The sequence below is a fragment of the Hyaena hyaena genome, unplaced genomic scaffold (genome assembly GCF_003009895.1).
Source record: "Hyaena hyaena isolate Hyena2069 unplaced genomic scaffold, ASM300989v1 scaffold_70, whole genome shotgun sequence".
NCBI classification, from domain to species: domain Eukaryota; kingdom Metazoa; phylum Chordata; class Mammalia; order Carnivora; family Hyaenidae; genus Hyaena; species Hyaena hyaena.
The window spans coordinates 2,471,279-2,494,593 of NW_024080701.1; the positions used below are offsets into that span (position 1 = coordinate 2,471,279).

Here is a 23,315-nt window from a genome sequence, read left to right on the forward strand (position 1 = left end):
GTCAGATGATCAACAGACTCAGAGATGACAGAGGCCCTGACCCACCCCATCAGCTCCCCAAAGCTTCCTGGGTGACAGCGAACTAGCTGGAAGTCCCAGGTGATGGTAAGCATGCCGTGTGGGCTCCAGGCCTGCCTTGCTCCTCGAGGAGTCCCTGAAGGGACTGGGGTGGTGTGATCAGGGCCTGGCTAGTCTCCCACGAAGGAATCCCTTCCAGATTCCAGGGGCCTGCTCTGAAAACTGCCGGTCTATACACAGGCCCTGTGAGTGTCCGGGGTAGGTCAGGGTCTGAGAAACTCACCACCCTACAGCCTGCTGTGATATAAACACACACCAACTTATCAGTGAGCTCATCTAACACCTACTCACCGGACACTTGCTGCATCCCAGGTGCTGGGGATATGGCAGTGAACAGGACAGGTCCCTGGCCTCATGGAGTTACAGCCTTATGAGGGAGGTTGCCCCTGAACACATAAGTCAATAGCTCTAAGGCACAACAGCGCTAGTGTTGTAACAAAGAGCGCGTGTCCTAACAGTAGGCTTTGCTGCCCCAACTCCACTGTGGCCACGGTCATAGTGGCAAATACTGTAATCCAGAATATAAACTCCAAAAGGCAGAGAGTTTTGTTATTTGTTCACTGATTTATTCCAGGGACCTAGAACAGTGCCTGGCCATGGTAGGCTTAATATTTCTTGGTGATTGAGTAAACGAACACAGGTGAATGAGGGCACCTGTCAGGTGGCACTCCTTGCTCCAAGTCCTAAGGCACTCAGGTGTCTCCTGAAGGTGCTAGGGCCTCTCCTGATATGCTAGCAGAGGGGCACATGGCTTCCTTGTTTTCCTCCTCAGGGGCTGTCCCTCTCCTCCAGCTGAGAGGCCCTGGCTTCCTCTGACATGGACAGGCCCAGGCTAATATGGTCACGAGAAGCTCTGGTAGCGGTTTGCTACCTGTGTTATGGGAGCTCCTCTGGGGACAGGTTTTCAGGCCCTGAAAGGAGGCTTACAGAGGCTCAGTGGTGCCTCAGGCCTTGGGAGCAGCACGTTCCTGTGGATGGCACGCTGTATAGCTCATTAGACTAATGAGCCACAGAAGCTCCATTAGGCCACAGTACACACTATGTATTTATTCATAGTTTTCATTTGAGTCAAGGAACCAACTTCTTTTAAACATATCCAAAGGCTGCATGGCACTTGGTGGCTCAGTCAGTTAAGCGTCCAACTTTGGCTCGGGTCATGATCTCACGGCTCATGAGTTTGAGCCCTGAGTTGGGCTTTGTGCTGACAGTTCAGAGCGTGGAGCCTGCTTTGGATTCTGTGTGTGTGTGTCTCTCTGTCCCTCACCCGTTCACACTTTGTCTCTTTCAAAAAGCAATAAACATTAAAAATTAAAAAAATATATATATCTAAAGGATGCAAGGAAACATGTCCCCTCGGTTTGGTCATGTGGTTCAGGGCATAACCCAAGGGTGTGAAGGTGAATCCACTCAGGAAGACTTTTCCGGAGGCCCCGTAGCCCAGCTATCTTGTCATTAGAAAAAAAAACAAAACGATTCTTCCTCTGAGTACAGGGATACCTATTTAATTTCAGGAAGGAAAAAGATATTCTGGATTTATTTAGAAGCTAAGTCATATCCGACCAGATCATATATTCCACATGCACTTGTCACCCCGAACCCTGCCATCACAACAGCGTGACCCTTTCCTAGGTTAGTGTGCCCTTTATAGAAAGTTTACGTTAAAAAACTCCTCAAGGTCAAGCTTCCTCTCCTGATGCCTGTTGACCTTTGCGTCCACTCCTTGATCTCTCCTCCTCCTCCGCCCTCTGGAGGCAGCCAGGCAGCTCACAGGCTCCCAGCTGTACATCTCCAATGACTCTTCTTCCTTCAGCCCCATCTTTCTCTGCCTCAAGGCTCAAGATGAAAATTGGACGTCTCCAGGGCGTAGCCAGTATTGCAGGGATGCTCTGTTTGGCTTATGTAGTATTTTTTGAAAGTTTGAGCTAAAATTTGAAAACCAGGGGCTCTATACACAAATCTAGATTTTGCAACTGCTCGTGAATCATCCAGGCCTGTGTTCCCACAAGGCGCTGACCACGGGCAGGTCAGGCCTTCTCTACCCACTGAGGCAGGGCACAGACGCCCCAAGCTGCCCCTGTGGTGGGTCCCCACAAGTACACTGTACTTGCAGACTCGTTTTCCTCCTGCAACAGTCTTATTTCTCAGAGCCCATAGCTCCATCAAATGTGGGAAAACAAGAGGAAGTCAAAAAGGGTGATGTGGTTCTTCTTTTCCAGAGAGGACTGTGGTCTCTAGTGCAGACAGGTCCCTGCACTGGACAAAAAGATGGTCAGTCTGGCTCTGCGAGGAGCCAGGTGGGATGGTCTCACTTGGGAAGACGTGGTCAGCATCGATGTGTTTGTCTAGCACCACTGCAGGGCGGTAGACACACTGGTCAGGCCAGGATGAATGCAGCACCCATCTGGGCTCATCTGGGGCTGCTCAGACACAACTCAGAAGACCCTAAAATCAGGCCCGAAGTTGTCCAATGCTGACCCATAAGTTACGTCTTTAGTGAGTGAGCACAACTTGCTGTGCCCAGGGAAGTTAGCCATGCCCCAGGAGCCCCAGGAACTCTGATTAGAGCTCTGAGCCTGCATTAGTCATGTTGCCTGATCGTATATTCCCACAATGCCTAGCAGCACAGGCTTGAAGAGGCCACCTGAGGCGACCTCCAAGGTCAATGCCAGCTCTAATTCCCTTAAAGTTCTGGGATTCCAAAAAACAGGTGTCACTTAATGCCAACACACACAGCCTAAGAGGGCTGCCCCTCTGATTTTTTTCATGTGACCTCAAGTTACTTCTTGAAATGTGTCCCTTTTTGGTTAAATGTTTCAGAGGCCAGACAATCTCTGCTTTACTCACAGAAGCCTATTCTCATGGATCACCATTAGAAAGATGCATTCATGGTGTTCTCTATCCTAAACCAGGAAACCCTCATGTGGACCCAGCAGCCACCAGATAAGGGGGCATTGATGTTGCAGCAGCCTCCCAGTACCTGCATTGCCTTGACCTCTGGGAAGTCCCCGGCAGAAATCTGGTATTCTCGCTGCAGCTGAAGGTAGATTTCTGGCAATCTGATGATAAGCTCTCTCTTCTTGTTTTCCTTTCCGAATACACTTGGCATCTCCTTCTTCAGGTGGCTGATGATGTAGGCATGTACCTGAAGGGGCATATGTCAGTAAGGACATGCTATTTAGAACTGTACCAGAAAGATAAACAAGATGGCATCCTAACACATAACAGGGTCCCATGCAGGGCCACAGCCCTCAGGACAGGAGGGTAAGGATTTTGGGGTGGGGGGGGGCAGTCCTTATAACAGGACACATTATAAGCCTGTTTCTGGGAGTGTAGAATGTGAGGTACATGAGGGACCTCCAGATGGCGCTGTCTAAGGGTACCTGGAAAGGGGGCCCCAAGCTCCAGAGAGAGCTGGTTTAAGTGCCAGGTTTGAGAGTCAGAGAAGAGGTGGTGGCCAAAGCCACCGGAATAGTTGAGACCACGGAGGGAAAGTGAGCAGAAAATCGTGCCCCCCCACCCCCGCTGAAGGACCATGATGGGGAGGAGCCAGAAAAGAGACCTCAGGAAGTTGAATGTGACAGATAAGGGCTGTGGGAGGGGAGAGTCAGGAAGAGGTGACACCTGAATTGGGTCCTGAAGATAGGTAGGAGGGCTGTGGCCATACAGGGGAAGGAGAGCGCGGATGGCAGTATGGCGGTAACACACTGGGGGCCGTGTTTGGGGCAGAGCCGTGTATGTGGCTGCAGCACAGCACAGAGGCCGGAAAGGCAGGCTGCTGCACGTCGGGGAGCTGTTGAGGATTAGAATGAGCATTGGCTAAACTGGCTGGTGCTGGTGTGCTGAGGACGGTTCCGGGAGACCAGAGAGGCCAGAATAGTGCTGTGAGCACCCTGCTCCCAAAGTGGGCTGGTGGTGCTTGGCTGGGGATGGGATGGGACGATGGACTTGGGGGAAGGTCTCTGGCACAGTTCAGCTGTGCCTGAGTGGCTATTCCATGTCTGCATCTGCGCAGGGAGTGAGCAGGGTGAGTGGCGCCTGGGCTGAAAGACCTCAGTTATGGTGATTAACCAGAAGACCTAAAAGAAAGTTTCAGCAGGGCTGGTGCCCAGGAGCACCAGGAAACGAAACTGGAGACTGATGTAAATGGCTGATCTGACGTAAATGGCTAATCTGCGTGGAAATCTGTACCCAGCGGACAGTGAGATGAGAATTCCTGCAACCTCCCCATGTAGAGTATGAACTCCACGATCTCCACAGATGGCACTCCTGGGGCGCCTAGCTGGCTCAGCTGGAGGAGTGTGCGGCTCTTGGTCTTGGGGTTGTGAGTTCAAGTCCCACGCTGGGTATAGAGATTACTTAAAAATAAAATCTTAAAAAAAAAAAAAAGATGGCAATGAAGTCCTTTCTGCACAGCACTAGCTGCATAGGACCACCTTCCTCTAGGAGAGGAACCCCTAGGGAAATGAGAGGAAGGTTCCAGTAGCATCCCCAGGACTGTCAGCTGAGGGGTGGTGAACACAGTGGGGATAGTTCTGCTTGGCTGTGTCACCCCCTTCCTTAACACTTCCACTCTTTTTAAAAAAATTTTTTTCTTTTGTTTAAAGTTTATTTATTTTGAGAAAGAGAGAGCACATGAGTGGGGCGGGGGGGGGGTGTTGGAGAGAGAGAATCCTAAGCAGACTCTGTGCTGTCAGCATAGAGCCCGATGCAGGGCTCGAACTCACAAACTGTGACATCATGACCTGAGTCGAAATCAAGAGTCAGATGTTTAACTGAGCCACCCAGGCACCCCTTTCTAACATTTTTTAAATTTTTATTTAATTTTGAGAGAGAGAGAGGGAGAGACAGAGCACAAGCAGGGGAGGGGCAGAGAGAGAGGGAGACACAGACTCCAAAACAGGCTCCAGGCTCTGGGCCGTCAGCACAGAGCCCGATGAGGGACATGAACTCACAAACCTCAAGATCATGACCTGAGCCGAAGTCAGATACTTAACTGACTGAGCCACCCAGGTACCCCAAACATTTCCATTCTTCTGCTAATTTCCAACTTTAGGACATGAAGAAATGTTCATTACAAAAGCTCTCTGTGTATCAGAATTCTACAGAGTAATTTAGAAGTCAAGAAAATAACTAAAAATAGGAACAGACGAAAAGCAGAGCAGTGATTACCAAAAGAAAATGACTATGCAGCTAGGGAAAATCCTATTAAAGAAAACAGACTTCTATAATCTTGTGGAAGAATGGAAATTGAATAAAGGGGGTAAGCAGAGACATCCTCTAGCTCGGCCGAGTCTCTGTGTATGGACACACACTGGGCACAGACAAAAACATTCAGCTAAGATCTGAAACACTAAAATAAGTGCATAATGTAAACGCTGATGTGCTCAGACCTGACAATGCCAACTTTCCTGTCTATATAAAGGTCATTTAACAGAAGCACACCCTGTCCTGCCTGGCTCCTGCTCACAAGTACAGGTGGGGAGAGATGCATCTGAACCTTTCTGTCTCTAGTAAACTTATTTACTTATTTTTCAAATTAAAACAGCTTCAAATTTTTATGTGATTCTTTGAGATAGAGAAACCCCAAATTTGGGAATTCTTTATAGAGTGTCGGACTTTAACTGCATTCCTGAGGGTATGACGAATAAGTGGTAAGACTAGCAATTTCCTCGCCTTGGACAGTGAACGTCTGCCTCTGTTTGGCAGGGCCGGGGAAAGGCCTTGGGTAACACTGAAGGACTTGGAGGGGCTGCCACACTCAAGTGGAGAACCAGCTGTTCACCAGCTGTCCTTGTGTCATTTCCTTGGCCTCAGTCCTCCTGGAACCTCCGGGCTAGGCCTATGGATACCTCTCCCTTCCGTGCTTGGGCCTGCCTCTCTCCGGGGCCAGCCTCAACGGGAGCAAGAGGGGCCCAAGCCGCTGAGTCTACTATCTACAAGGGCTTTTTACTGAACGCCTGCTCCAGATCCCAGGGCTGGGACCGTGTCAGACCCCTGCAGGGCTCCCCAAGTCTCCCTCCCTCCTAATGTGGGCCCTTTGAGTTGCCAGGCCTCTGTTTAGGGAAGGCTGACTCCCCACGCAGCCCCCGGCTCCACTAAGATTGGCATCAGTTTCTATTACTGCCTAGGTGGTACCCAGGAGCCTGCTTCACCTGGGCTGACCGCAGGTGGTGTGCACCTGCCGCAGCTCTCCACCCATGGCCTGGCACCTGCTCCTGCACCTCAGCGCTTGTGGTGTTCTTTGGCTGATGACAAAGGCTGCCGGATGATGGGCTGCCGCTGGACACCAGGCCTCCAGTGCCCTGACAGAGACAGGCCAGTTCTCATACCAGGCCTCCATTTCTTCCTCCTTCCACCTTGCCTGGCACTCTCTGAGTCAGGACTCTCAGGTGCCTTGCTCATGCTTGCAGGCTGCTCTCAGCTGCAACCTCCACATCCAGAACGTTCCAATGGCATGTTCTGTGGGAGTCTCCTGTTGTGGTGCCTTTGCATGGCCAACCCCCTCCTGCCCTTCCATGGACATCCTAACACAACAGGGGTCAGATATGGGCTCCGCCTTTAAGAAGCTTATCAAGTTACAAGGTAAATCCTTAGAGTCGCGGAACATTAAATCTTGAAGGGACCCGCTGGACCTGACCCAACTCCTGGTTCCAGGAAATTCATATGACTTACTCAAGGTCACACAGCCAGTTAGGAGGTGCAGAGTCGGCACTCACATTCAACTGCCTCATTCCTGTCTTACAGACTTAATTGCTTTCTGTGGGTATGAATTTTAAAAATCTCACTAAAGGTATTGGAGGGGCGCCTGGGGGGTTCAGTCAGTTAAGCGTCCGACTACAGCTCAGGTCATGGTCTCATGGTTCATGGGTTTGAGCCCCACATCCGGCTATGTGCTGACAGCTCAGAGCCTAGAGCCTCTTTTGGATTCTGTGTCTCCCCCTCTCTCTCTCTGCCGCCCCCCCCCCAACACACACTTTGTCTCTCTCAAATAAATAAATGTTAAGAAAAAAATCTTACTAAAGGTGTTGGAAATCAGGAATTGAAGATGAACACTGTCCTATGGAACAACAATGTGGAAAACTAGGACTTGAGGTTTGGCTTTTGATTGTCCCTAACTCCCAGGGATGCTGTGGAAGGGCCTTTAGTCACTATGAACACCACACAGGATGTGGGTGAAGGCAGCAGTCTCCTGGCAGTATAGCACCTTGTAATTTTCTAAAGACTCTTGGTAAAAACAGGGGACAGCCTGGAGGCTCATTCCTGTCCTTCTGTGTCAAAGAAGTCTTTCGAGATAAACACAGGACTGAGGGTCAGACCAGGCGATGGTCCCTGGGGAAGGAGGTGGAAACAGTCTGAGATCTTTTGCTCTTTGTAATGAGAGAAAACTAATTGGGAAGAAGGCGGATAGGAAAGACAAGAGGGAAGAGAAAAAGGAGAAGGGGAGGCATGATGAGACCTGGCGCTGGAAGGTCAGGTTCACGGCCCTCCACCCATGCCTCTTGTTGAGCAATGCCAGGTGACTTTAGCTCCCCACCTCGGCTTACTCATGCACAAACTGGAAGTTATAACTCCTACCTCACCGGGTTGTTGGCATGAGAATCAAAAGAGATCATGGATTTGGACACACCAGAAAGAGGAGTAAAAACGTTGCTTGTTATTGCCTAACGGCCAAAGACCAAGAGTCAGAGGGTTAGTAATGCCAGGGAAGGCTCATGGTTGTTTAGTTCTTATTGAGTAATGAATACACTCTTACTGCGTTATTAATAGTTACTGAAAAATTAATACATTCTATGTATTTGAGTAGTAATAGGATGAATCTGGCTCCTAAGAGCTCCATTCACAAGTCAGTGACATTGAACCCTGGTTGGCTTTTGAACATTCTTATCTTGTCCAATTCACCCTTTTCCTTGTATAAAACTGGGAAAGCCCCAGCTCATCCAATGGTGATGACACAGGATAGGTCAAGCAGATCACAATGTCAGTTTCTTTCTGGGCTATAAACTCAATGAGCAAAAAGAGATGTCCTTCCCCTTATTACTATTAAAATTTTTTTTAAACATTCATTCTTGAGAGACAGATAGAGAAAACACGTGAGTTGGGGAGGAGCAGACAGAGAGAGGGAGACACAGAATCTGAAGCAGGCTCCATTCAGGTTCTCAGCTGTCAGTACAGAGTTTGACGCCTGCGAGACCGTGAGATCATGACCTGAGCTGAAGTCGGACACTTAACTGAAGGAGCCGCCCAGGGGCCCTGAGATGTCCTTCTCTTTAAATGAACATGAATTTATTTCTAATTCACATATATACTCTGCTATAATCACATTTAACTGTGTCCAATGACAAGTGTTCATACATATGCAAGATGGAGAAGCATGTACTCAGAGTGATACTGGATATATCCATCTTGGGTGTGGAGGGCAACCCCAGGCAGCAGCAAGTGCTGGAAGCTTCCAGTGCTTATGGTCAGTCGGAGTGGAAATCCTCATGGAATTTGGGGACCAGTTTTTTGTGAGGGGGAATTCAGGCTGGGAGAACATGGTTCTTCACTATGTGACCTCATCTGCAAGCTAACACTACCTGTTAGAGACCTGAATCTTTGTAGCCCAGCTTGAAATTTGCATAGAGTATTTCACATCAGGGAATCAGCACATTTTAAAAGTGGGTTTAGGGGCACCTGGGTGGCTCAGTTGGTTAAGTGTCTGACTTCAGCTCAGGTCATGATCTCACAGTCAGGAGTTTGAGCCCCGTGTTGGGCTCTGTGCTGACAGCTCAGAGCCTGAGAGTTTTTCAGATTCTGTCTCCATCTCTCTCTCTGCCTCTTCCCCTGCTAATGCTGTCTCTTTCTTTCTCTCTCACTCTCTCTCTAAAATAAATAAAAACATTAAAAAAGAAAGTAGGTTTATGGGGACATAGAAAAACTCAGTTAATAAAGTAGAGACCCAAAAGGTGGACCCATGGGATAGTAAAAGTGTGAGACTATAGAGGCAGAGAAAGGCAGCTCCTTGCTTCTCACTGGAGCAGAGGGTTTGTTATTTTGTAGCAATCAAAGCTGGCACCCATAGCATCTAATTCTGAACAGCTTAAAGGGGACTCAAGGGGGCCCACCCACTCACTCATTTGAGGTCAACCTTCAAAGAGACAGGCTTCCCTACATGGGCACAAATACTGACACACATATCCACAGCTGACTGAGCTATTTTTAAAAGTCCCTTGGTAGGCTAAGCATTAGCAGGTCGCCACCAGCCACTGTAGGATTCTTACACCTTAGCCTGGGTCCATTTGGCGAATTTCAAAACATCTAACTTCTCTACAGAAGGAATTGGCAGTGCAGACAGACCGGAAAGCTGGGCCCTGGGTTTTCATGTGACTGAAGAACAGGCTTTGAAGACAAAACAAAGTGCTGCAGAGCTAGGGTGAGCCCTGAAAATCACTGACCTCTCTTTTTCTTTCTCATTTTTAGCTGTTCCTTCCTCAAATGTTGAGTCATTTTTTTTTGTTGAGTGAAGATCTCGAAAGGGGTGGGAACTTTTCCTACTCTTGGGCAATGTTTATAAAGGGTGGAGTCCTCACTTTTTATTTTTGTTTGTTTATTCCATAAGTATTTTTATTTGGGATTTGTTTGTAAGAGCCTAATTTCCCTAATTTGGCTATTTTAATTAAAGCTGAATAAAACTGAATTATGTTTTTTAAATACTTTTTTTGACTTTCCCAAAATAGCCTAAAGAATCATGAAATGAGCCTTGAGTAGCATCTTAGATTATAGTCTTCAAAAAAGGATGCCTACTGATATTATGAAAATGTGATTTTTGAGGTTAACCAAAACACCTAAAGTTTTCTTGTTCCTTGAAATAAAGAGTTATGAAAAAAATATATATATATAGAAGAAGCAGGGAAACTTTCAAGAGATCTTCGGTAAGAGTGCTATTTTTCAATTACTAAAGTTCCTTTTTATGTCACCTTGAGTTTGATCACTGCAGAACCCAGCAGGACATTAGTGATTATAGTTCTTTACTTCTGGATGGGACGTGACTTCTGCTGAATTAAGTTGTTCTATAGATACAGTGCACACCCCAACCCAGATCTGACATCTCCTAGGTGACATCTGGAAACCTATCCTAGGGTTCCTGTGGATAAACAATTTTATAGAAGACACAGAGCGGCAGACTAATGCAGAAAGCAAGGACATGGTGAGAAGCTACAGATGTTGTTCATTCTGCATTTCAGGTAAATGCTTTCCAAACCAAGGAGTCAAACTAACTATGGCTTGAATTTATCTTTTACAACTTATGGGCTGTGAAGCCTTGGCAAGTTACTTCACCTTTCTGAGCTACAGTTCCCTTGCATGAGAAACAAAGATCATGTCCAACTTTGTGTAGTTATTGATGGGATCAGATGAAATAACACATGTAATACAAATCATAGAGCTTCTGGAATACTTCACACCCTCAGGAAGGGTTGGCTTACAAAACTGGATCAAGAGAAATAAAGATCAAAATGCCAAGATCAAAGAGCATTTTCCTGAAATATAAACACTGCAAAGAGAAAAACCCAGGTGACTCCTTGTCCATTTAGGCAACAAGTTCACAAATGGCCATCAAGTTGCAGATGGTATAAAGCAGATGACATCGGGGTACCTGGGTGGCTCAGTCGGTTAAGCATCCGACTTCAGCTCAAGTCATGATCTCACATTTCGTGGGTTTGAACCCCATGTCGGGCTCTGTGGTGACAGATAGCTCAGAGCCTGGAGCCTGTTTCAGATTCTGTGTCTCCCTCTCTCTCTGACCCTCTCCTGCTCATGCTGTCTGTCTGTCTCTCTCTCAGAAATAAATAAAACATTTTAAAAAATTTAAAAAAATCAGATGACATCAGTCTGTGGCTAAGGCCACTGTGTTGAGTTCTGCTTCTTATCCGCTTGAGACTCTGTTTCCTGTCCCCCTTCACAGGATGGTACCGCCCAGCACACTGGCACTGAGAAGCTCAGCCTTCAGACATTTTCCTTTATGAAAAGGAACAAGCCAGATACTATCCTTAGGAAGAAAAAAAAGACCAGCTTTTTTCCTAGAAGTAAGCTCAGCAAGTTGACTGCCCCTGCCCCCCATCCCCTGCATCTACACAAGGCTCTCATTATTCCCAGTGTTAGTACAGAGCTGCTTTCTGTGGCCACGCTGGTCCGTTCAGAGGGCCTGATGCTCAAAGAGGGCGGAGTAGTCCCAAGGCACTTGGCACGCCCAGTGAACTCTTTGCTCTCTTCTTATTTATATGACTGAATACAGCTGCATCTTGAGTCACTAGGCCTTCAGCAGTGACTGGTAAAGTAGAGATGTCCATGGGCATTTATGAATAGTTAAAAAAAATCTTTAAATCTACAAAGGCTATCACATGATATCTCCGCTTTGGTTATAAAATAATGTTGGGTATTGTGTACGCTGAAGGGTAAGTTCAGCTGTATCAGCTGAAGAATAGAAATATCACATGCTAAGGAGTTACCAAATGGGGAAAAAAGAGACTTCCTGCCACTAAGCATTAGGCCTAGGACTAGTGCATGAGAGAAATCAGGAAAGCTGCAAATAAGTGGATTTACAAACTGGTTAGCACCACTGCCTTGAAGAACTGGAACAAAGTGGCTGGAGCTCCAGAAAGGAAGCAGCCTGGAAGAAAGGATAAAGAATGGAGGCTCGCAGGTGCACAGTGACTGTGGATCAGCTGGGCGATCTGGGAGTACATGTGAGCACGCACCGGGAGTGATGGCAAGAGAAAGAAAACAAGCAGATGGAAGTCCTACATGTGGGGCTACAGTGGCCTGCAGGGTGAGGGGGGATGGGGGGTGTCTCTTTGGCTATAGAGAGATGCTGCTGGGTGAGCATGCTGGAATGAAGACAGAGGCTGCTGGGCAATGATGGGGAGGCATTAGAAGGCTGATTGCCTGCCCCACACTCACCCTCAGCGAAGCCCTCCTTGCCTTCCCTGGCCAATCCCCCTACTCAGAGCATGGTGTCCACAGTGCAATCGGCACACGCTCACCATTCTGTAATGGGGGATTTGGGGCCTCCTCTTCTACCAGCTAGGCTCCCCAGTCCCAGCCCAGGGGTGCTGAGCAATACTGACTGAACGAGGCAAGGGGTAATGGATTCTAGAAGGGTGGCTGCCGGGCCCCAAGGCCAGACCAGAAGTCACTCTCTGTACAGCAAGGGGATAAGGGAGGGGACATGGTTTCTTCACCACCAGGAGACAAAGGGGAAGTAAGCTGCCCTTGCTTCCTGACCAGGGTACGAGTGGATTGGGAGAAGGGGCCTGTGGACTGGTTTTAATGGATATGACCAAGGCACAGGGCTAGGCTGAGAGCAGGGGGGCTGTCTTTTGGTTCTAGTTTTGTTACCCATGGGTTAGGTGACTCTGGAGAAATTGCTTACTCTACCTTATCCTTCTAAACTTCGGGAGTGGATAGACCTCTGGCTTCCAAATGTGGCTGATTATCAGAATCACCTGGGGAGCTTTACACACACATATGCACACACTCACATATACACACACAGACATGCACACACACACTTGAATCAGAAGCTCCTGGGCAGGGCCTAGGAATTTACACTGTGAAAGCTCCAGGCTGCTTCTGATGATCACTGAGACTAGACAAACTCTGGGGTACTTCCAGCATTACAGGAATAGGATTTTTTTTTTTTTAAATCCCCAACATGGGGCTTGAACTCATGGCCACAAGATCAAGACCTGAGCTGAGATAAAGAGTCATACACTTAACTAACTGAGCCACCTAGGCACCCCAAAGGAATATGATTTTATGAAATGTACACACAGCTTTTAAAGAACCATCTTTTTTCCATACTTTTTTCTTAGAGGAGTCCCATGCTTTTCTCTCTTCAGAGCTGTGACAGAATCAACGACAGTACCTGAGGGTGGTTAGCAGATGACCACTTACCCCGTTGGGTACCCACACCTGGGGCTGCCATAAGGTTCAGCTACGAGATGGAGGAGCCCAGAGGCAGAGCAGGCATGCCTACAGGCTACCAGCAACAATGGGGATGGGGTGCCACCCCCAAAGCAGCACACTCCGTGGGTCAGGCTGAATCAAGCTTCCTGCCTGACTCCAGGCAGTAACATCCAGTTCTCTGACTTAGGCCCAGGGTGACTAGTGGTGGCATCTCAGCACCATAATGATCCCACCGACACCACCCCTCTGGTTCAGCTGGCTGCGTTCCCATCGTCCTAAGACAATAGCAGCTTCCAGGTGGTGAGGCATCGATCCCTCCCATGTGCTCTGCAAGCCAGGTCACACTGAATCCTCATAGGCCCCCTATGATGTGCTCTTATTGGCTCCATTTTACAGATTAGAAAACAGGTTTGGAAAGGTTGACTCATTTGGCTAAGATCACAGAGTAGGAACCAGAATCTTAACAAGCGTAGTGATCTTGAGGCTTTCTTCCTAACCTCTTCCACGTTCCATTCCTGAGGGGCCCTGGAATGGAGCCTCCCCCCCCGCCCTTCTCTTAGAAAGGAGAGAATGGAAAGGGTCCCCTGCTGCCTGGCCTGTCTCCTTGTCTCACCTTGGCCAGCCTCGCTCGCTTGATGAGGTCGTTGAGTTTGCGCACGGCTGCCTTCTGCGGAAGGCTCTGGATGTCTCTGAAGAGGTCCTGGGCCTCGGCTTCGAAGAGCCGGCGGTTGTCAGTGTTCTGTAGGGGCTGTGCCCAGAAGGAGCCGATGTAGACTCGAAGCACCTCGGGTGTGTTGATGACCTTGCCCAGGGACCACATGAGGGCCCCATAGACACGCATCAGCTGCTGCGTGTCCACTTGGTCGGCCTTGTTCAGTACCACACGGATCTTGTCATCTTGGCCCCGGAAGGCCTTGATGGCTTCTGAGAACTCATCTGAGATGTCCAGTTTGTGAGCATCGAACAGCAGGATGATCCTATCTACTCGCTCTGCAAACCACTGCAGGACCTGGCAGAAGTCATAGCCTAGGTGGAGAGAAGGGCACGTGAGTGTGGCCAACTGCTTGGAAGACGCATTTACTAGAAGGGCTGGGGACTCATTGGTTCTCTGGCAGCTGCCAAGGACAGAGCACCACCTTCCAAGGAGGCAGTGGAGGTTCCATGGCCTGAAAATCACTTCAAATGAGCCCCCTGGGGCTGGATGTATTCAGGAGTGAATGCTGAGGATCCCAGGAGCCCTTCCCTGGGAAGAAACAGGGACTATAAAGGTGCTCATGGGCACTTTGATTGGGCATCACTTACTTCCTTATCTGTCATTTCATTCAGTCCCCACGATTCTCTTATTTCCCCTGGTACAGTCCTGGAATCAATGGCAAATTTGATCAATGGCTCTGTAAAATCATGGGCCCTGGGTCAAAAGCTCTCCCTTCTGCCAAAGGCTCACTTTTCTGAAAGAGGCAGAGATGGTGAAGGAAGAAAACCTGGGGGCCACTTGGGGTTCCATGGGGTGTCTAGTAAGCACAACAAAAGAAGAATTATCTTCTCTTATCCTAAATTTTTAAGAGTGTTAAGGAGGACGGGGCGCCTGGGTGGCTCAGTCGGTTAAGTGTCCGACTTCGGCTCAGGTCATGATCTCACGGTTCGTGGGTTTGAGCCCCGCGTCGGGCTCTGTGCTGACAGCCAGCTCAGAGCCTGGAGCCTGATTCGGATTCTGTGACCCCCTCTCTCTCTGATCCTCCTGCTCATGCTGCCTCTCTCTCTCAAAAATAAATAAAACATAAAAAAAAAAAATTAAAAAAAAAAAAAGAGTGTTAAGGAGGCCAAAGTTTGGCCTGTCCAAAACTTTGACCAGTATTTATCATTTGGGCTATTTATATCTTAAGTAAGTTATAAATATTTGTTAAAAAATCATGTCTCACAGCCATTGTGTGAAATGGGTCTTTTGCCAATTTCTTTTTAAAAATGGATAGGACCACAACAGATTCTGTTTAGTTCGGTTTGGCAGTGTGCCAGTATACTCAAATCATGCAGCTACATAAACACTCCTCACAGGCCATGGTCAAGGCCTGCTTCGGGCATCTCCCTAGGGAGGCAGAGGCCCACAAAAAGCAAGTAAGAGGAGACTAGTGCCACCAGGTTAATTTTTTATCTCAGTCTGATTAGCTGTGGACTCCGTCTCAATGCAGTCCAGTTAAAGCCAAGATGGCACCTTTCCTGACTCCTATTTGGTGTTATCACCCCTTTTAACAGACTTTGAGAACTTCCAAACACACATAAAAGTCTCGAATATAATATGATGAATGCTGATATACCCAACCCATAACTTTAATAAATTTTGACACTCTGCCTTGTCAGCTTCAGATACTTTAAAGAATTTATCTACTTTATTTAAATTACAAAATACTGTAGAGTGGTGAAGATAAGTTGGATTTTCACTTGTCAACACAGGCCAATCTCCAAAAGGCTGGTGAGTAAAAACATCAGGTTTCAGCAGGCTGTGTACAGTATGATAACATTCACATAAAATGTTAAAAAGACAAAGCAATACTCAAGAGCCAATGGATACATACTATAGCACACATACAAAAATATTCAAAGTTGGGATACTGATTGACTTTGAGGGATCTGACGTAGATGAGAACATGTCTAGGGAATGATCTATTTTCAAAAATAAAAGGGGCCGTTGGACTAAAGTTTCCATAAATTTGAAGAACAGGTGTAAAGGGAGTAGTTGAAGAAAGAAAGGATCCAGACACAATTTTAATAAGGAAAACAAAACATTCAGAAATGCCAAAGCCCTCCGAAAACCGATCCCCAAGCACATTCCCCAGAGGAAAGTACTGCCCTATTTGTGGTGTTTATCATCACTGCATGTTTATATATTTCCCATTCATGCTTTTCACTTCTTTATACTGTCTCTCACCATGGCACTCCCTGATTCCCTGGGGACAAGGAAGGCAAAGGTAGTTGTCAGAATGTGGGCCAGAGTTTATTTTGATCACTATCAGCAGTCAGGTTAGAACAGAGGAAAATCAAAGACCTACTGAACGGGGTCACACTGTAGTATGTAAGGATTCAGAGTCAAGATTTCATTCTGAGTTCTGTCCCTGCAGGGCCAGAACAAATGCCCCCCCAAGGTGGTCTGTCATTCGAGACAGACTTGGGTGCCAGATAGCCCCAGATGCCAGGTAGGAGACCCTCAGCAGGTGAATGATGATGCCAGGCCCTGGGTGGCAGGTAAGATGTTTTGGAAGTGACCACCAGAAGGACCTGCATGTGGACGCTGTAGTGGACACGAGTTGAGTTTTGCTGAACACCCTTCCTATTGGGAAGGGGGTGCCCTGTGCATCATAGAAGCTGAAGGTGTGGCAGGCAGTCTCATGCCCCACTCGCTGGCAGGCTGGGGTACAGACACGTGGTCTAGAACCAGAGTCATCTCCTTCTACCAGAGTGGGTATTGAATCCTGATGTAATGATGCAAAGCCACAGGGAAAATGAAAATATATTCATGGCAGAGGTGATGAGTTGACAGTCCAGGGGTGGTGGTTTCCTAACCTAGTTTTCAAGACTAGCTCTCCAACCGACTCATTAACTCTGTGAACAACCTGATTTTCTGCAAATTTCCTTTTCTGCTTAAGTTAGCCAGAATTAGTTTCTTTGGTTTGCTACCAAGAACCATGATTGGTAAATAATTTTATCCACATTTGAGTATTTCTGTTCAGAAATATTCTTAAAACCAGTGCCAAGAGAGACTTGCCACTCCCTCTTGCTGTCACCACCAGCACGTGCGAATTCAGCCATGGAGACATGCATCTCTTCCTCCAAGGACCACCTGGATTGAGTGGCTGGCCTTGAAAGTACCATGGATTTAAACTTTCACTTAAATTTGAGTTCCTAATAGTTATTTTAAAGGTCTTTTTAAAGGATATCACTCCATGAAATAAGTCAGTCAGAGGAGATATATCATATGTTTTCACTCATAGGTGGATCTTGGAGAAACTTAAGAGAAGACCATGGGGGAAGGGAACGGGGAGAACAGTTACAGAGAGGAAGGGAGGCAAACCATAAGAGACTCTTAAATACAGAGAACAAATTAAGGTAGAATGGGGGGGAGTGGGGTTGAGGGGAAAATGGGTGATGGGAATTGAGGCGGGCACTTGTTGGGATGAGCACTGGTTGTAATAAGGGATGAACCACGGGAATCTACCCCCAAAACCAAGAGCACACTTTACATACTGTATGTTAGTCAATTTGACAATAAACGATATTTAAAAAAAAAGACAATTTTCTTTTTTAAAAAAAGGCAAAAATCACACAAATAAAAGACATCGCTCCAATGCCTCACTGAAATAAAAAGTTAGTGGGAATAGAGCTGCCAGATGTAAGTTTACTATAAGTGAAGCCATTACTCATCTTTGGAGGAATGGCTGCCTGACCATATTTTCTTGTTTTAAAGTACCAAGGAGAGGGCACCTGGGTGGCTCAGTTGACTTAGTATCTGACTGCAGCTCAGGTCATGATCTTGTAGTTCGTGGGTTCAGGCCCCATGTCCAGCTCTATGCTGACAGCTCAGAGCCTGGAGCCTGCTTCGGATTCTGTATCTCCCTCTCTCTCTGCCCCTCTCCTGCTTGCATTCTGTCTCTCTCTCAAAAATAAATAAACATTAAAAAAATTAAAGTAATGAGGAGAACTTAAGGTAAAGGTAGACAGAACTGTGTTCTATTTGTCATTAAGCAGGTGTAAAAGGATTATTTGTTACATATTAGGGAGTGTAATCAAAGGTGAAGAAATCACTAACTGTCTCAGAAGAAAGCAAAGAATTACCACAGCTGGGAGAGGTTGATCTGCTCATTTTTCTTCATACACACTTGTTGTTGTTATTAGTATTTTACCATTTCAACCATTTTTTAAGTGTACAATTTATTGGCATTAAGCATATTCACTTTGCTGTGCAATCCCCATCTCCAGAAGTCTTCATCTTCCCCAAATGAAACTAAGTACCCATTAAACATTAACTTCCCATTCCTCCCTCCCCCTAGCCCTGGCAACCACCACTCTATTTTGTCTTTATGAATTTGACTACTCTAGGTATTTCAAATACCTGAAATAGTACGGCATTTGTCTTTTTGTGACTGGCTTATTTCATTTCGCACAATGTCCTTAAGGTCCACACGTTGTAGAATTTGTCAGAATTTCCTTCCTTTTAAAGGCTGAATAAATAGGTCTGCTCACTTCTTTGTGATATAAGATAGGGACCAAGTACTTATCTACTACAAAGTTCCAGCTGATTTTTTTAAACGTTTTCTATTTATTTATTTTTGAGAGACAGAGAGACAGAGCATAAGTGGGGGAGGGGCAGAAAGAGAGGGAGACACAGAATCCGAAGCAGGTTCCAGGCTCTGAGCTGTCAGCACTGAGCCTGATGCGGGGTTTGAACCCACAAAGAGTGAGATCATGACCTAAGTTGAAGTCAGATGCTTAAATGACTGAGCCAGTCAGGTGCCCCATTCCAGTTGATTTTAAAGAAATGATTTAAAATTAATGATGTTATTTTAGATCATTAATGAATCATAAGGATCTATAGATCATTGATTCTCAGAATGTGCTCTTGTATTAGATTCATAGAAGGCACTAGCCAAAGTTTAGACTTGCAGACCCTTCCTGAAAGCACAGTATCAGAATCCCTGAGCCTGGGCTTGGTGATGTGCATTGTGCAAACCCTCCAGACAATTGCGATGTCTGGTGGTTTGAGGACCACTACTCTTGACCAAGTACCAAGGCATGGTATGGTGCAGATATGTCTATATTACTGTTGGTCAGCAAAACAAAACACAGCTTCTTTTTATCCTAAAAAGTTACCAATAGATGTTTAGATGGTGCATCATGGCATTGAGGACACATGGAATTTAAATCTGCTTTATTCGAAGATGGATTTCTAAATTTATGAAAATTATCCTGTCTTTGCTCCCACTGGACTTTAGCCCTGATGAGCCCTTCCCCTCTGGCTGTTTTTGGTCCAGACATGCACTGTTAGTTCTTACAGACAGCTCATTCCATTCCACATGGCACCTACTTGTGAGTGGAAATACCATAGCTCTGACTCAGACCAAACTTTGCCTCTGAAAAGCCACCCCCAGCTCCTGGGCTCCCGAGAGGGTCTTATAGCTCCCCAGAGAACTAAACCATCTGAGATCACAGGTGTTTCCCCCCACTGGGCTGTGATCACCCAAGGGTAGGGGCTCTTTTACGCTGCTCTCCACAGTACCAAGACAGTGCTCACCAAGACCCAGCCTCAGTAAATGCTTCCTGAAGGACGGATTGTTTTCTGTGGAAAACTATGTTCCAAATTCCCAGAACTGGCTTGAAACAACCTTTTGTAACACTTCTCTCTGGAAGTGAGAAGTGCAATAAACATTTTGAAACTTAATAATACATTTCAAATAAAAAGGCAAAAATGGATTAACTAATACTGATCAAGTGCCCAGGATGTGCTTGGAATATTGCTGAGGGACATATTTCTATAAAACAAAGGCTGCTAGCTTTAACCATAATAGCCCCAAACTGGAAACAATCCAATGTGCCTCAGCAGGTGAACAGACAAACTAACTGTACAGTGGAATACCACTCAGCAATAAAAGGAATGAACCACTGACACACAGCCCCACGGGTGAATTTCAGAGAGACCATGTTGAGTGAGAGAAGCCATTTGCTAAAGAATACACATGGGGTGCCTGGGTGGCTTAGTCGGTTAAGCGTCCGACTTTCGCTTAGGTCATGATCTCGTGGTTCGTGGGGTTCGAGCCCTGTGTCGGGCTCTGTGCTGACTGCCAGCTCAGAGCCTGGAGCCTGTTTCAGAGTCTGTCACTCCCTCTCTCTCTGACCCTCCCCTGCTCATGCTGTCTCTCTCTCTCTCTCTCCTAGAAATAAATAAAACATTAAAAAAAATTAAAAAAAAAAAAGAATACACAATATAGGATTCCATTGATAGGAGATTCTAGGCAGAACCAAGCTACAGTGACTGGGAGCAGATCAGTGGTTGCCTCCGGCTGAGGGCGTGGCCGGGACTGAGCCAGCATGGACAAAGAAGGAACTTCTCAGGGGGATGGAAAGTTTCTATTCCTTGGTGATGGCGGTGTGGTTACACAAGTGTGCATTGGTCAAAACCCGCCAAACTGTACAATTAAAATGAGTGCATTATGTTATACTTCAATAAAACTCACATAAATACATAAGAAAGGAAGGGAAGGAAGAGAGAACAAATTCAAGACTGCTAAACTTATTTAAAGATACACATCTCCACAAACTGCTGAATGGACCAGGAAGTTGAAATCCGCTCACCAAGGGGACTACATAGCGCATCTGGCTGGGTAGAGAGTTGAATTTAGCTACAGCAGGAGCCCTATGCTTTGGTTGAAATCAGTCTTCAGCAAAGAGGTTATTGTAAAATTTGGCTCCTCTACTGGAACTTTGAGAATTGTGTAATTTCACAAGTGTCCTACCTTCTAGCCAAGGTGATAAGAAAGTTTCTCAGGGTGACGGGTCAGGGATGAGAATGCTCTGAGTATGAGAATTCGTTCCAGCTCAGCAGAACAGAGCAGACCCTGGGGTACATACAGATGTGTGTGTGCACACATGCATGTGAGTGTGCATGTGGGGGTAGTGCATGTATGTGTGTATTAATGAGTCTGTATGGAGGCACAGGAATCAACATCATAACAGACTTGCTTCTGTGGTGCTCAATTTATTTTAAAAATGTATTCATTCAATTTTAAATATTTCAATTTTATAAGACCTTCCTCTTTCTTTTTAATGTTTGTTTTTGAGTGCTAGTGGGGGAGGGGCAGAGAAAGAGGGTAATAGTGAATCCCCAGCAGGCTCTGCGTTGCCAGCACAGAGTCCAATGTTTCTATCTTTGCAAAAGGACCCACAAGCTATACAGTTTTGGGAGCTGAGAAGGAGAATTTGTCCTGTGGAAGATCCCAGCTTGGCATCCTGGCTCCACGTTCTGGGAACAAAGGGAGGGGGCAGGAAGGAAAGGGGCCCTTCTACCCAATCAGGGGCTTCCATCACAGCCCCCATGGAAACCGTCATCTCCATCCAAAGGCACCCGCCAGGAAATGACACCTGAGATTAGAACAGTTGCCCCTGGCTCAGGTAAATATAGGGCGGGAACCCTGAGAAAACAAATTTGGTTTTTTTAGAACAGGAAAGAAAAAATGCTTAAGTGTCTTCCCAGAGCCAAGTTCCTAATTACATGAGTTTTAAACAAGATGTGTGTCAACAAAAGGATGCAAGATAATGGAGGACAGCCAGAACTGAGGCCAGGTTCCTCCTGCCCACGTCCCTGGCCCCCATCCCTGGGGTGGGGGGGAGGGCAAAGCCACTTGTCCAGTTGGACACAGCCCAAGACTCTGCTCAGACCTCTCCTCTCAGGCACTGGCCTGCCTCTTCTAGAACTAGCAGCTCCTGTTTCATGCTAGGTCACTCATATCCCTTCCGCAGCTGTTACTGGGCTGATTTGTTTGTGCAATACCAGCCTCTCGGAGGTCCCTTGGCATCATGTCCATCTTTGTGTCCTTTCAGCACTTAGTTGATTGTCCAGCACAGACTGTCCACACAGTCATTGAGAACGTGCTGGTGGTGCCTCTTAACTGTAGTTCTTGTCCCCAGGCTCCTTCCTCTCCAATCTAGTGCTCAAATGATCCCCACCCCTTCTCAGAACTCAGAGGTAATCTCCAAAACTTTCAGTGCCCTGATTACTTCTAGAGGAAATGTTTACAAATTCTCCATGACTAGCCCCCACCTTATCCCTCCAGCCTTTTCTCAGGGTCTCTTACTAAACACCACCCTCCCCAACCCATAAACCACACTGGACTCTTTGCTGTTCTCCTAAAGCATCTTGCAGTCTCCTGCCTCCGCACCTTTGCCCAGACTTTCTTTAGCCCCGAATGCTCTGCCCCCTCTCCATCTCCAGCTACCCATCCCTCTGGGTCACTTCCCTCCAGGATGCCTTCTCTCACCTGAGTGGAATGGATACTCCCTCCCGCTTTCTTCCTGAGGTCTGTGCTGTACCGCAGCCCATCCACTATACTAAATTATAAGCAACCTGAGAGTAGGGGCCAAGTCTTACTCATGCCTGGAACCCAAAAGCTCACCGCGGAGTACTTTGTACTATCTAAATCAGGTTATTCAGATGTATTCTTGTATTCCTGTGACATATTCTTATAGCACCAATGATTTTTCTTTCATAACCCTTATACTTTCCAATGACATATTTTGTGATTATGAGACAGAAACTCTATGAGGGCAGAGACTGTATCTCTCATTCAATTCACCACTGTATACCCAGTACTTGGTACCGACTACTGAATGTAGTAGGTATTCAATAAATTTGATTTTTCCCTCAAAAAATTAATAATAGAACTACCATATGATCCAGAAATTCCACTTCTGGGGATTCAGAAGAATTAAATTCAGGGGTGCCTGAGTAGCTCAGTTGGATGGGCATCCCACTTAAGCTCAGGTTATGATCTCACAGTTTGTGGGTTCGAGCCCCATGTCAGGCTCTGTGCTGACAGCCAGCTCAGAGCCTGGGGCCTGCTTCGGATTCTGTGTCTCCCTCTCTTTCTGACCCTCCCCTGCTCATGCTGTCTCTCTCTCTCTCTCTCAGAAATGAATAAAACATTTAAAAAAATTTTTAAAAAAGAAGAATTAAATTCAAAAGAATTTAAATCAAGACCTCAAAGTGATATTAGCACTCCCATGTTTATTGTAGCACCATTTATAATAGCCAAGATATGGAAACAACCTCACTGTCCTTTGGCAGATGAATGGATAACAAAAATGTGGTTTATACACACAACAGAATATTATGCAGCCTTAAAAAAGGAAATTCTGCAAAATGGATGGACCTGGAAGACATTACACTGAGATAAGTCACTCACAGAAGGACAGATATGGCATGATTTCGTTTACACGAGGAATCTAAAATAACCAAACTCAGGGCACCTGGGTGGCTTAACTGGTTAAGTGTCCGATTTCATCTCAGGTCATGATCTCACTGTTTGATTCTGAGCCCTGCGTCGGGCTCTATGCTGACCGCTCAAAGCCTAGAGCCTACTTCAGATTCTGTGTCTCCCTCTCTCTCTGCTCCTCCCTCACTCATACACTCACTCTCTCTCTTAAAAATAAATAATAATAATAAACACATTTAAAATAACCAAACTCATATAGTCATAGAGTGGAATGGTGGTTGCCAGGGGGTTGGTGGGGGGGAGGGGGATGGGAAGTTC

The 23,315-nt window shown here is 46.5% G+C and overlaps 1 protein-coding gene across 1 annotated transcript in view; it reads right to left on the reverse strand.

The window, feature by feature from the left end:
* Positions 1-23,315, reverse strand: part of EHD4 (EH domain containing 4) — an 81,853-nt gene that overhangs the window by 7,171 nt on the left and 51,367 nt on the right. Inside the window, exons 4-5 of the mRNA XM_039232879.1 lie at positions 13,637-14,049; positions 3,056-3,220 (exon numbers count right to left, since the gene is read on the reverse strand). Of these exons, the coding sequence (XP_039088810.1) occupies positions 3,056-3,220; positions 13,637-14,049 (578 nt within the window). The remainder of the gene's footprint in view (positions 1-3,055; positions 3,221-13,636; positions 14,050-23,315) is intronic.